The sequence below is a fragment of the Psittacula echo genome (assembly GCF_963264785.1).
Source record: "Psittacula echo genome assembly, chromosome: 13".
In the NCBI taxonomy this organism is placed as follows: domain Eukaryota; kingdom Metazoa; phylum Chordata; class Aves; order Psittaciformes; family Psittacidae; genus Psittacula; species Psittacula echo.
The window spans coordinates 4,790,245-4,805,607 of NC_137749.1; the positions used below are offsets into that span (position 1 = coordinate 4,790,245).

A 15,363-nucleotide genomic window follows, 5' to 3' on the forward strand; every position below is an offset into this window, starting at 1 on the left:
GGCCAGCAAGTTCGAAAAACTGCTTTAGTTCACCTTTGGCTTATTTTATTCATCATAATATTCAATACTTATATGTTTGGGATTTTTTTTCCCCTTTATTATGCCTTTAAATGTGTGCTTTCTTTCCATCCATTGCCTCTACAAAATGCAGGTATTTTATCAGCTTTATATGCCTGGTGGATGGTTAACTTTGTAGGTAAATCACACATCTGATTTACATATGCAGTAAATACATATACCTAAATGTGATTAGTCTTGCCACCTGATTCATAATGCAGTTTCATCTTCAATTTGTTTCAACACAGGTGCAAATGCCTGATACACTTAGACCTATGCGAGCAATACCTGGAGGGATGTTATGCATAGCAATCTGCAGGTAGGCTGCATCCCTTGCTTTGATCAATTCATTTGAGAGCATAACAGACCACAAATGCCTGGCACAGTCCAGTATTAGTAACCAGTTATTCCAGAAATCAACTGGTCATGTCAACAGCAACTGACACCTCTTCACTAGAAGGGGTACCCTGTTTGCAGCTACTCCAGTAACCAGACCCAGGAGGCCAAGTCTGTCCAACTCATAAATGGATTTAGCAAATGGAGGGCCTTGTTCTGTACCAGTTCCAGGGGTACTGTTGCTCATAAATGGAATAAAACACCCATGCCAGATATTTGTAATCAGAAAATCTGTTATATAAGCTGTTTTTTCAAAGGTGTTCTCCTGACTCTGAATATGTTTATTTCACTGGCTGCTCCCAAACTATTAAAGCAAGCAATTAATAGTGAATGATAAAACATGCTTATGTGTGTTTGATCTCCGCTTGCTGCTTTTAGCGGGCTGAAAGAGCAGTATAATCTAATGCTGATAATGGGAATGATTCCGACTTCCTTTCCCTATTTGAAAGCACTGGTTTTGGAGTGAATCTCTCGCAAAATCTCTGCTCAGAGTCTCTTTTCCAGTGGTGTCCCTTGGAGGATTTTCCATGCTTACACATTTGCTGTCTCCAAAAGAGGAAAATACTGCTTACTTACAGTGATTCTGGAGAGATTCCAGCACTGAATGAATACTAAGTAGAAAATGTCCTTCTCAGAGGCAGGAAGAGATGATGAATCACTGTGAAAACTTATTTCTTGACCAATCTGCCAATGTATTTTGTTATCTGAAATTATAATGAAGACATTAGCAGACTAATATCTTGTGCAAACTGAATGGAAAGTGAAATAAAGGGGGGAGATGATGATAGCTCAGTACTGGGATTCGCACGTAGCCTTTCTATGATGCCACCAGTCTGAGACAGAGGGTCACACGCCTGCTTCCTTTGGGAAAAGGGAAAAATCAATTTCATCTACCTTGTGCCTGGATGTGATGTTGTATCCGAGAAGACTAATGAGCCTGCTACCCTGACTGCAGCATTTATTAGTGATTAGTGACTCCAGAAAACTGCTCTGAATAAAATGAAGAAACTGGTGAGTTATTGCAATCCCCAGTCAGGTCTCTCTTCTTTAGGGACAGTCTCATTCAGCTTTCAGCCTGTCCAAGGGAGGAGCATTTCTGGTTTTCTGTACTCTAATTAGCAACATGACTTTTGCTGTTTGTCATAGGATAGCACTGAGATTAGCATCTGTGGGCAAGGCTTGTACAAAGAAGTCAGATAGGCACCACATACCCTTTAATGGTTTGGGGTTTTTTTGAGAATATTATTGACCTTGTTAAACTGGGAAACAAAGGCACAGGAAGATCAGGCTCTCTCTACCTTACACCCAGATAGTGCATGTTTTGTCAGCTAAGAATTTCCCTTGCAAGTGGGAGCGCAGCAGTTGAGCCATAAGTGGTCTTCTCTTTCCTTCATGGCATGTGGTTGAGCCCAGCAGACATCCTGGGGTTCAGGACTAACATGGTAAAGGCACCATATTCAGGTGCCTAAAGTAGCAGACAGGCACCAGGGCTTTTTTTTCTAAAGATCCATGATTCCTAATTCCTATTGATTTTATTTTAGCTGTAAGGACCTGTATCTTTATGTCTTGCCTGAGGTCATTAAAGGATGCTATGGAAGAGCTGGGAAGTAAAATGAGATTTCCTGTCTCAGTCCAATACCTTAATCAAAAAGCTATGTTTTATATCATAGCTTATGACAAGAAAGCTAAGAAACCTTATTAACTAATCTAACTCTCATCTGGACTGTATGAAGAAATAAGTGCAGCATTATATCATCCTTTTGAAGATATATATGTATATTATGTTGCTCAAGAGTTTGCTGGGTTGTACCTTGAATATTTTCCTTTGAAGACCTTCATAATACTTTCAGTGTGGTAGTTCTCCATGAAATTATGTCCTCTCTATCTGTTAATTGCCAAAATAGATCATCCTTTTCTTTCTCCTCTGCTGGTTGTTATGGTTGAAAGATGAAAGCTAGGCTAATACTGCAAAATAAGAAATTTAAACTGCAGTTGTCTCTGGTAGTTGGCATTCTTCTTTAATTACTGCCTTCTTTCTACAGTTTTCCAATGAGATTAACTTTGTAACAGCTCTTATGAAGGACCTGCTGAAAGAAACTTACATTAAGCATTTGTACGCCATTTGATCAAGTGTTTCAGAAAGAAAATGGATGGTTTAAGGTCTGAGTGGTGGATATTGCAGCATTGAGCTCATAGGGAACAGATTCAAAGGGTTGCTAATGACCCACCCATTGGTAGCATTGAGTGCCGACTATGTAAGTTAATTGATGTGTAAAGAGCTGCCCACATAATTTCATCATCTTTGCAGTTATCATCAGTCACTTTCCAGATCAGGTTCTAATCTCCTGTGTTTTATTAATTTTTTCTTAAATTGCTGTGATTCATTCCGATCTGAGGATGTGTCCTTTGAAGATGGCCCAGTTATCAAATGGGATTAGGAAAAGGTGCAGGAGGAACAAGAAATTGAAACCAGCAGAAATAGAGGAACAGATGCCCTGTACCCCATTATAATCTTTTCCAAGGTGGGAAGAGGCATTGGTGTATACATCAAAGTGGGCTGAAGTACAGATTTCTCTGGGGCTCAGTTTAACCGTTGGATTTTGATGAGAGTTTGTCTCTGTACATGGTGATAACATACATCAAGACATTAATTTTAGTGAAGAATAAGATGTGCAGTGTAACTGAGGGATAATGGGGTTTGTCCTCTTTTCAGTATTTTATGTCATTGAGTAAGTGCTGATCTTGCATTAAGATGTCACTGTCAAACTGGATAGCATTAAAGAGGAAAAGAGTTGCTAAATTTTCAGCAGGTCAAAGTATTCTTGGATCCCTAGGCACTTCCAGTAAAAATCTGTTGGAATAAAGGATGGCTAAAAAATGGTTTTAATCTAGGCTTTTTAAAATTTCTCTTTTGAGAGCCACTGCAATAAATCAAAATTATTGATTTTGCCTGTAGCAGTCCTAAGATTCACTCATTTAAGAGTCGAAACTGCTCTATTACTCAGAGCAATAACCCAACACTTTAAAATCTCTCATCAGAGACTATTGGTCCACACATACAGATGGGCATTCAACAAAGATTTCCGTTTGTTTGTGGATCTTGCATCAGCTGAGATCTGTGCACTGCTTTTCTTAGTAATTATCTGCCTTCCTCTCTACTGCACCCTGTGAAAGCTTTTGCAGCACTGGGCCTGTGGTTCACTGTTCTGGGCTCATCTGAGCCCTGGCCATGCGTGGCCAGCACAAGTATTTCAGCATTGACAAGTTAAACATTGTTCCACCCCTTACTAGACCTCTGCAGAGAAACAGAATCTATTTTGCATTCTGGCATCTGTAGTATTACCCACATTATGCGTCTATCTATGGGCTTACGTGTGGGTTGTGTGTCCATGATATCATGTTTTAAACCCCCTGTGTTGAAGAGAGGTTTAAATACAGCTTTTGATGCAGCCAGTCCTGGGTATCCATGCAAGAAAAATTTCCTTCCAAGGGTAAATATTTCTCAGGGCACTGAACGTTTGAATGATCCATAAGTAGCTGCAAAGGAATGCTTAATACCCTACTCAAAAATATTCTAAAATCAAAAATCCTGGTTAAATTAACAGTAGCTGATATCAAAAGTGTGTGTTCTGTTCATAGTGTTGGCAAGAACTGGTGAGTTCCACGGCAGTTTCTCCCTCTGCCACTTTTGTTTTGTCTTTTATACATTTTTTATTATCTTTCCATTAACAGAATAATTCTGTTCCGCCTTCTTTTGCTAAAATTGCTCCTCAGAAGCATTCACACAGCTCTGCAGCACAGTTCCTCCTCATTCTCCTGGGGTTGTAATTTACTACTAGCCTATGCCAGTAGCAAATTAATAACCCCATCACTAACTTGCTGGCTCAGCCACTGTAACCAGTAAGTAGTTCCTAATCATTGCCCATCTGCTCCAGCAAAGGAATAACTATGGGTTCAGTGCTCCTCACTTATGCCTGTGTACTCAGACCCAGAGCCAGAGTGGCTTTTTGGCAGATCAAAGGGAGTCCTTACTCCCCTGTGCAAGCACATGGTCCAATCTAGCCCTGGCTGATTAGCATATTTATAAATTAAAATAAATCCAAGGAGTGAACTGGCCATGGGGAACTCTCAATCCAATCAAATTAGACTCATATATCCACCCCAGAGCAATTCCTTAGAAACCCTGCCTTCATGAAGCTTCATTTGTAATCACTACATGCTGTGTACTTTAGAAAAGTTTGATAATTACTTGCTGTTCCAGCAGCTGAGCAGTTCTAAATGTTAGATATTAAGGAATTGCTGTTTCAGTCAGTGAACAAGCTCTGAACATTAAATGTGCTTCATGAGAAGTTTTTTTCTCAGCCATTACACATCTCTGAAGGCATATTTTTTTTCAAGTGGATGCTTTCCCAGCTGTTGATCATCTCTCTGTTTCTTCTGTATGAAGAAAGAAGGAGGAAACTGATGATACTGTGACATTGTATAAAGGCTTTATTACTATGGAGGGAGATGGGTGCATTACTCACAAATGCAGGCACTGAAATAATTATGCAGGTGATCCTGAAAAAGTGCCAATAAAACCTTTATCTTATACCATGCAGTTTTGAACATTTTTCTATCACTTATTTTACAAAAGAAATATTTTAGCCATGTTATACAGAATTCTGTAAAAGAATTTTGATGCCATTTTTTTATATCTCGTCACCACTACAGCTTGATACATTGGGAAGAAGCAGCCTACCTTTGTCATGGGTCATAAGGATACTTGGCTGAAATAGCTCAGTGAGTGGTACCAAGTGCTCAGTGAGAACTGGAAATCCAAATTAAGCAGGTGTTTTGAGGCAGTATTGTGGAAGGCAATAACAGTGATTTCTTTCACAGAATAGCTTAGCAAAATATGCCTCATGTACAGAATGATGTCGGAATTTAAGGTGGATACACTGAAGGCCATTTAAAACTGGAATCAAGTGCTGTGGTTCCTGTTTCCTCTGATGCTGGAATGATGGTCCAGTGGTTAACAAGAGAGTTGGAAAAACACAGATCAGTTCCTTGCCTTGTTCCAGTCTTCCATATGATCTCGTTAGTGTCACAGTGCCTCTCCTTCAGCCCTCGTGTGCACAATTGAGATAGCTATGTCTACAGCAGAATGAAGAAGAGATTTAGGGGTGGATGACCCTCAAGCCTCACTGCAACAGATGGTATATAAATAGAGCATGGGCACTAAGTCCCTCATTTTACTCCTAGAAGATCACACAGTGGTAGATGCAACTGTCAGTGGTGGGAGACTGATTCTGATAATTCTGCATTTGGGAGAAAGGAAGTCAGTTTATGTCAGACTTGTTTATGGTGGAGTTTAGTGCTTCTTAGAGATGCAGGCTGTTTGTGTCTCCAGTGAAGATAATATTGCTGAGAGTGCAACTGAGGCAATAGCAGTCAAGTGTGGTTTATATTCCAGTTGTGCAGTTTGCTCTGAAGTTGTCCAAATGTGTACTTGTGTGTGTAACAGATAAAAGAATGTTGACATTTTCTTTGATTGACATAATCAAAGTCTGTCCACACTGCAGTTAAGTGTGCTGTGAAATGCCCCACACAAACAGCATGCCCAGAGATTCTGTTCTGGTTTTTTCCCCTGGGTAGCTCAAAGCCAGGCTCGAGTGTGTGCTGCAGGTAAACAGTATGGAGAGCTCATGAGCAGAACACAAGGCAACTCTAAGGAATTGTCTGAAGGACCAAGGAAAATTAGGTGTGAATTGAGTGCTGTGATCCAGAGGGAGGTGATCAGTCCTCACCTAAGTCAGAGCATCAGGAATCAGTAGGCTGGCTGGAAATGAGCTTCAGCCTCACAACTAGAGCTCTCTGATCCTGCTAGGAGAGTTGTGGGGCTTCTGTGGTAAAGCTGCACATTTCACATCTGCTCAGATGCTATGTAGAGAAGTGTAGACTTCCTGATCAGGAACACTTTCCTGACGTATAGCCTCTCTTAGAACAGCTTTGATGTGTGCAAAAATATATTCTCTATTTAGCGTAAGTGAAAGCACTGAGATAGTCAATCACGTGTAAAAACTTTCTCTCTGTCAGTTACTAAGCATCAGATCTAGAAATGGTGAAAATAATGGCATTTCAGGTGTCATTAATCTGAGGCAAAATGGTGCCTTTAACAGCTAAATGAACCATGTAGCTCAGGTGATTCAGGTATCTTTGCATATAATCATGCTTTCAAATAAATTGCAAAGTTCAATCCAGTATGTGTTCATTTTGAGATGTCCCGGAAGTGTGTAAACTGCAGTTAACACAGTTGCCTTATATTTACAAGCTCTAAGATTTATTTAGTAGGAACTCTTCAAATGGGAATAGCCTGGTCTTGAGTTATGAATTGCTAAACCCATCCATCTATCAAATTACTACACAAAATCACTCTTTAAATGCATGGAGGAAGTATACTGCTATTGCAGATGTGCTTCTATGTCTCTTTTTGACACAGCAAGAAAACAGCAAGGAAATAAATTTAAAGCATTAGGCAATATTAAGACTTTTCAGAGCAAGCCATCCAAATGAAAACCCATAATCAAAATAATAATTATCAGGGGAATGCATTTGCTGTCAAAGTAATCATGCAAAGTAAAGCACGGAATATGTCTTAAGTAATAAAAAATGGTGATTTCTGTTCAGAGGTAAGGAGAAAGTCTAGCACTTGAGGATAAAAGTGCTTTGTACATGATCAGTTCTTGATGGATTTTCTCAGAAATGGGCCTTTGTGTATTGTACATAAAAAAAGAGGGAAAATTGAAGCTGTTATATGATGAATGCGTCCAAAGGTGTGATGAAGCTGGGATTGGGTTACTGAAGCTAGGAAGATGCCTGTCTTTCTCTTCATTTTAAAATAACTACAGTGTAGAGTTAGGTTGAAGTAATATTCTGTGAAACAGTAAGACTTTCTACTCTGTGGAAAGACTTTTGGAAAGTTCCAGCAAAGTCAATGTATAATTTCTGATGCAAGTAATTTGTTGGGTTTTATGTTTGGGGTTTTTTTAATTAAACTGGCAGATAGTCTGGCCAATTTCTTCCATACTTCTTTTTATTTCTGATATAAAGAAATTTCAGCGTGTGTTTTCATATTTGTTATTCAAATTATCTTATGCCTCCTCACTTCATAGTATGTTTTACGTGCCATAGCTTTGTTCTTCCTAGTTGGTCTCAGCTATTTGGGTTTCTAAGTCCCAGAGCTTACCTCTAAGTTTAGACTAATCTTGCCATTTTGCCATTTAATCAGATTAATATTTTTAACAACTTCCATGCAGTATATGTGAGCTTCAGTTACACTGAGATTCAGTGCTAGGGCTTTATATGATTTTGATAGTGAACATATACAATGAATCTTGGTTTTCTTTTTGTCTGCACTAATTTTGAGCTCTTCACTCTCCATGAGTGGCACTGGACTTTGGTTGATTTGGGTCAAGTCTATCTTGCAGTTGGGTTGAATCGTACTTGCTAAATCATAAAAAACATGTAATGGAATAAGTATACTTTGCTTTCACCTGATACAATATCCTGAATTTTATCCCTCCACATAGTGTTCATAGTAAGAGCAGCTGACTCATTTTGAGTAATTCCAGTTTGTATGCTCTGAAGAAGTTGTAGATTGGAAAAGGCCTAGTGTTATATCTGCATATAAATAGCTGCATTTTCCAGTAGCTAATATGATTCACTTCATTTGCCTTCTTCGGTGAAAGTAATAGCTCTTCCCTTTCCCTGTTTTCCTCTTTTCAGAAGTAACAGTTTATTCAATGAGGTCGTGCAGATGAACTTTGAAATAGCCAGTTTCAGCAGCCTTTCTGGAACGCAGCCCATCACCTGGCAGGTGGAGTACCCTCGGAAGGGGACAACAGACATAACCTTGTCTGAAATCTACATCTGCCAGAAGGATCTTGTTGGAATTGTTCCATTGGCAATGGTAAGAAACTGTTTTAGCATGTTGCTCCATACAATCTGTATGTGGTCTGAAAAAACGTATACCAGCCCTCAGAGAGACTGGCAAAGGAGTGCTCTCTGCCCTGCCTCCCCATTCGATAGCTGTATAGAACTGCTTGCTAAAATCATGCCCTCATTTAATGGTCTGTACACATCACACTATTTCAGTTCTTATAAACTTACCACACAGGGAAGGAATGCTGCCACCTTAAAAGTCTCTCTGACTTTTAAATCCTGAATTTCTGATATCCATGGTTCCCTCCAGGCCACCAGCTGGTAACAAAAAGCCAAGTAGATTTACATTCCCATTTCTAATTGACATTACATAGCTCCAACTTGCAAGCTGTAGAGAAACTTTATAGGGCCTGGAGCACCTTATGCTTGCTTGGTCCTTGGTAGGCTGAGACCGATACAGATTTTGCTGGCTGTTTCCCTAATAGTGTAACAACCTGTGGCTTTAAGGAAATCAGAAAATAATAATAGCCTTGATAATATATTTAAGAAAAATGTAGTATAGACTTTCATATGGAAAAATGCTTTGGGTTGAATCTGTGCTCTGTTCAGTGTTGTAGCACCATTTGTGGGCTACCTACCTCCCTGTGAAATCATACCTATTGCTTGTCTTTACAAGATGGCTTGTGGAAGCAGTGTCGCCTTTTCTTCCTCTAGCCCAGTGAAGATGCAGTTAGTTCTGCAAAGCAAGGCTGGGACAGTGGGAGCACTGAGATTTAGCAGTTAGGGCCCCCTCCTGTGAGTGAGCAACCTAGGATTATTTTCCTGCTCTTGAGTCAAGCAAACAAGGAATTTCACTGGAGTCTCCAACATCTCAGGTGCACTGCTGGGTGGGCATTTTATTTTCTGTAGGATTTAGGTACATGCTGAGAACTTTTTCCGTGCTCACAGGTGAAGTAGGCACAGAGCATTTATTTTGGAAGTCCTGCCAAAGCTCAGGAAAGGGAGAAGCACAAAGCTGCCTAGAACAGCACCAAGTGGCAATTCATAGAGGAACTGCACATGCTATCATTAGTCAATGTTAGAGCTCTGAATCTGGAAGAGGAGTTAAACCTCTCTCACTTGTGAATTTTGCCTCTCTTGTGCATAATCTTGGTGGGGAGATTCTGGCAGTCTTCTCTTTGAAGGGTTTTCAGTGGTTTGCAGCAGATAACGTGATGAGTATTATTTCCTGGAAGACCTAGTCTCAATATAGTCTTTCCGTTTGAAGAGTAAAACTGCTGCTCATATCAAATGAGATCATGCCCAGCAATTTCCTGATCCAAAGTCTGTTAAGTCAGCAGAAAGCCTGTGCTACATTGTAGATCTGAGAGGGAAATAATTGTCTTCATTACCTGGAGAGTTGAACAGGGAATACATAATTGAGCTTCTGTCTTGTATAGACTTTAGAATGTGTGTAGGCTTCTCTGGTCAGATGTTATTTTGAGATATGTGCCTTCCAGTACCAAATGATAGACTCCTGTCTACTGGTAGACTTAACATCTTCTTCTCTGTATTCAGCAGCTGAGGAATCTAGTACCTCTGTCAGGGTCTAATGCTTTTGCACTTGCATAGAAGGTTCGAGATTTACTTGCAGACTTGTGTCTATTCTAGATTAAAATTCTTCTGTATATGTGGGTTCCTTTACTAACTGAAGGTCTAAATGAATTAATTTAGCATTGTTTAAATCGTGTAAGGTAAGATTATTTGTTCCCAAGAGAGGCACCGTTAGGCCCTCTGGGTTGTGCAAAGGGCTCAACCACTGAAATCATTAAACCTTTCTCTTTGCAAAGCTTTCTTGTGTTTATCTCATTTCTGTACCTTGTGATAACACTCGGCTGGAGCCAAAATATACTGTGTTAACAGAACCCAGTCAGATGGGATACTAATGCAAAATTGGCTTTGCCAGCAGGATATCAGTAGATAAAGGGAATTTTCAGAGTTTTCTGTTAGCTAACATGGCATATCCAGCCAGGGTGCTTTCTTCATTTAGGCATTAATCTCTGGCTGAGCTGCTTACCTGGCAGTTCTGCTCAGAAACAAGAGTCACACTGAAAAGTAAGAGGGTGATACTGTATCTGCTAAGAAGTCAGACCGCAGTCTTTATCTCAACTACACACTGTAAAGCAACAGCACATTATTTTGCACAGAAACTAGACCTCAGCATTTATCAGCAAGTGTGTTTCATAATCCTCTAGAGGGTAAAGTAGATTTTGTTGATTTAAGCATAGAGTGTTCCTACAGCAAAACTGCTGACATCAAAAGTAAGATCTGGTATCCCCAAATAAAGGGGAAGAACAAGCTGCCCAAAGATATTGTACTGGATTAGGATGGAGGGATCTGATTGAGTCTCTACCATTAGCCTCATGGGCATCCTAGTCAGTCTTCTGAGGATGAAAGCAGCAAATGTTTGCCTGGGTTGAGTATAGCATGAAGGTTGTCTCTGACTCGCAGAGTGATGCAAGTCTCTTGTGGGCCATTCCAAGCTTATGAAGCAAGAAAGATCATGTATCTTTTATTGCCCTATGCCTGATTACATTACAAAAAAGTAGCAAGATGAAAAACAAGCAGGTCTTCAAAAGATTAGTGCAATTGTTGCTACAGTATTTTGGAATGAAAGATATTAGAGAATTGACATTGTCAGTAAGAACTGAACCTGGAATTTTATAAGAGCCTTACTTGGATCAGTGGAGCAAGTGATAGGATGCAGCTGCTGAAATATCAATGGGAATGTATCATACAGTCAGAAGAGGGGGTTTTAGTAGAATCTGTATTCTGTGTGCCTAACTACTACACTAAATAGTGTATGCAAGAAACAACAATGCATTGATGCTTCTACAACGAACACTGCAGTGAAATAAAAGGAGCAAGGAATATCAAAACTACAGGGTGGAAAATAAGTGTAATAACTTCTTCCCAGAAAAAAAAAAAGAGGTGCACACTTGAGGTAAGTGTATTTTTTTCCTGAGCTCAGAAGTTAATCAATCTGAGTAATTTTGGAGGACATTTCACCCTTCAAGGTATTTAGGGAGAAAAATGAGACAGAAAAGTGAGAAAAATGTAGTTCTGTCTGATTCTGCTGCTTTCTAACTCTCACATACCAGAACTTTAGTTAAATAATTAACCGTGGGAAGCGATGCATCAAAAATAGATCCTAGTCAGATATATGTAGTGCTCTCACTACCAAACTCTTGAGTATGGCACTTGTTGCAACCATCCAGTCAGTGTCTCTTTCATGCAGGCTGTTTCAGATTCTGTATGTCTCACTCAGAGTACGGATTTAGAAAATTAGATTTGTATGGTATATTTCCATCATTAAATAGCAATAATTAACTGAGGCAAGACTTGTAAAGAGGTAATGTCATTTATTAGACCATCTGATACACACGGAGAAAGGTAGGTGCTGTTTCAAGCACACAATCCTTCCTTTAGATCTCTTGACTCACTTAAATCATAGCAGGTGTGAAATAGCTGCAGAAACTGGGGGTAGTAAAATTCATCGAGTATGAGAGTTAAATAAGAAAATAAGAAGATTTCTTAAGGCAAAATGGAAAATATATCCCACTGTCTGCTGGCAGGAAAAATCTACCCCAAAGATTCAGTCTTCCAGTAGAGAAAATCTACTGTCTGAGTTGTGCCCTATTCTGGCATTTTTTAGTTCATATTACCTGTTGCAGGATCAATTAGGAAAGTGCTTTCATAGGAACTTAATTAATTGTCTGCTAAGCTGCTTTTGAAAACCTCCTCCATTAATCACAAGTAACTCAGAACTTGTCAATTAAGGTGTAGAAGGCAGGTTACCTTGCTTTCCTCATGTTCCTCCAGTTTCTATCTGTCACAAGCAAATGTAGCCAATTGTATTGATTTTACCTCTTGATTAGATTAAAAAGCAAACCCAAAATTGTTCACCTTTCTAGCACGTGCTCACAGGCAAATCTCACTGAAGAAGTCTGTGTTTGTGTCCAACACGAGTCCATGTTTTAGGAAATCTGGCAAAAAATTTCATGCTTTAATGTTTAATACGTATTTTGAATACTATAGAATTTTGCTTTGGCATAGAACAAAGTAGAAGACCTATGTATAAGTTCATTGTTTGATGCCAGGAAGACACATTAATATTAAAGGAGATCTTCTTCATGGGAGCAAGATGGGGAATCAATGTTTTAATATTTATGCAAGACCATCTGGATCCCTGTATATAAAACAGAAGTAGTAGTCCTTCAAACAAGTGCCTGGTTTCCATGTACCTTTCTTTATATTCAGAACTCAGTGTATTGACAGTTCTGCTGCATAGGTGAGCGAATGCCATGAAAGATGCAAAGCTGTGACTCAGCCAAAACCACTTTTAGACGTTTTTATGTATGCTTGTTAACTTGCTCTCCATTAAAACACAGAGGATCAAATATTTAGCTCCCAAAGTGATGTTTGTTTACTATACACATTTGTGTATGCCATTCCCTAAGGTAAAGATTTTTTAAGGTATTTCTTTGTAATGAAGTCCCTGTAATACCATTTTAAAATATGGACCTAAATAAATAGTTTTTATCCCTGCCCACTCTTGACTTCCCACTGTAAAGCTCTATCTGCTTCAAGGTCACAGAAGTGCAGAATTCTCCCTCCTGTTAACCTTTCAATCTTGAATTAAGCAGGGTGCAACAGGCACTGGGAATGTTCCAGAAGATAAAAGCTGAGGCTATATAAACCCATCCATTTCCTGATTTGCTTATCACAAACAAAGCAACAGATAGTCTACGTATCAGCTTTTCAGCTGACAGGTATTGTGTCAGATAATTTAATTATGAATCACATCAAATGAACACTGTGAGTTGAAGGAAACTTATTTGATGTAAAACTATCCTATTATTTTTAATAACTGGGACAACTTAAATGAACTGTGAAGCCCTAAATAATACTATGAAGTCAAGAGTTTTTATAGTTCAGTTACAAGACAGAATGGTCTGCATAAAAGACCAGAGTTCCAATCTTCTGATGTTAAGGAAGAAGCAGTAACTGAGATCACTTGCATACCTACAACTTCCGTCATGGCAGGTTGCAATTGTTAGAGGATAGCATTCCCCCCTTTAGATTTATGGTGGTTGTAATTCCACTAAAGTTTGTGGCATTGCTCTGTATTTATAGCAGATGAACTCAGGATCCCGCATACCTGCTTATAAATTCGCTGCCTCACGTAGTGTGTTGAGCTGTGACTAGCAATGTTTATTGATTAATCTTATCTTTTAAGAATTGGCTTTTTTGTTGTCTGCCTATCAGGAAACAGAAGCAAAAAAAAAAAAGAATGAACTGTTGTTCATTGATCTTAAAGTGGTCAGAAGATGCAGACAACATAAGGAATTCAATATGGCTCAATTTAATGGTGCCTCAAGTCCCAGATATCATTTCTACAGCCGCTGCGCTTTTGCTTCTAGCTTCTGTTTTGCTTTTCTTTACTACAATCACACTCCGTCCTACCTTTTGCAGGAAATGAGAATGGATCAATAAGGCTATCTCAGCTGGCTGGAATTAATTTTTCCATTGGATCGAGTTGTATGTCATTTTCTGTGCAGCACAACAATATGTATAATTTCCTCTCCCAGCATCCCTCATATCTGACAATGCTGTTGAATGGATTATTCTGAGATTTCTAAAATGCTGAGGAGAGCTGGGGTCAGCTAGCTTCCAGATTTTTAAAGATCCCTGACATACAGAAAACTTCTGGGTTTCTTTGCTGATTTTCCTGTCTGTAGTAGAGAGATATTAATATGAGCCTTAATATATGTGCTTCTCAGCTTTGTCGGGAGAGAAATCCTGCAAACCAAACACAAAATTGCAGAGCAGTGATAATGAGCATCAGACAGCCAGCAACTCAGTTATTGGATGCTTGGTGTTGTGGTAATACCTGAATGCTCCCCTTGAAGAGGAGTGTCTCATAGCACCAAATGCTGCACAGACAAATGACAGACAAGTCAGAAACCTCTACAATATTCTCAGTCTGCAAGCCAAGCTAATCAAAGTCAAGGTATTGTTCAAGGTTGGATGAAACTGAGCTCCACGGATGGGAAAGGAGGGACAGCACAGCTGACACTGGGACGCAGGATGCCGCATAGCAGGCATAGGTATTTGAGATCCCCCAGCCAGTCCATGCTGGATGCTGATCACTTGTGTGTGTTAGCAGAGTACTGCTTGTGGGCTCTTCATTCTGACAGCATGGCACAGTGCAGTGCTGTATGGAGATAGTCAGGTGCTTCCATGCTGATTCTCAGCACTGCAAGTTATCCTGAGTCAAGTCCACATTCCGCTGCAGATAATTTTGGTACTGTTCCATGGCGCTGCATTGTCTGGGGATTCTTTTGTCCTTGTGATTTCTTGGGCAGGATTTTGGACTGCTCTAAGTATTGGTTCAGGTTTGTGACACTGCTTCATCAGAAGAAGACGTCTTAAATAACAAGTTCATATTTGAAATGACAGCTGATTAAAATTTTCATTGCTTAACACAACCACAAAGGCAATTTCACAGCTGCCACACACGTGTGAGCAGAGCCCATGTAGAGCCAAAAGAACTAGCCAGCAGAAAGCGAGCTCTGGACCCAGATGATAGTGCTTAAGAGGGACATTCCAGGGCTGTGTATTTTGATGCTGTAGCTGTTAAGGAGTGTATTCACCCTGTGTGCCCTCCCCTGCTGCCTTCACTGCCAGATCAGATGGAGGAGGACAGAGAAACACTTCTCAGCAGGAGCAGGAGATCAGTTTCAGAGGCTGATACTCAGCAGAAGTTTGCAGCTGAAATAGAACTGGAATTTCAAGGCAGAAAAGTTACCAATTTGTAAGACTGTGTGTGTGTGTGTGTGTGTGTGTGTGTGTGTGTGTGTGTGTGTGTGTTAAGCAGTTCACACTTTGACCATGGCCAGCAATGAAGCAAAGGCTGTGTCTGATTCTGAACCTCCTCCAGCACTG

General features: G+C 39.8%; 1 protein-coding gene across 2 annotated transcripts in view; it reads left to right on the forward strand.

The window, feature by feature from the left end:
- TMEM132C (transmembrane protein 132C) overlaps positions 1-15,363 on the forward strand; it is a gene marked incomplete at both ends in the record, with an annotated part of 209,049 nt that overhangs the window by 147,133 nt on the left and 46,553 nt on the right. For both annotated transcript variants that reach the window (XM_080628701.1, XM_080628702.1), the window contains one exon: positions 8,221-8,404. In XM_080628701.1, the coding sequence (XP_080484827.1) occupies positions 8,221-8,404 (184 nt within the window). The remainder of the gene's footprint in view (positions 1-8,220; positions 8,405-15,363) is intronic.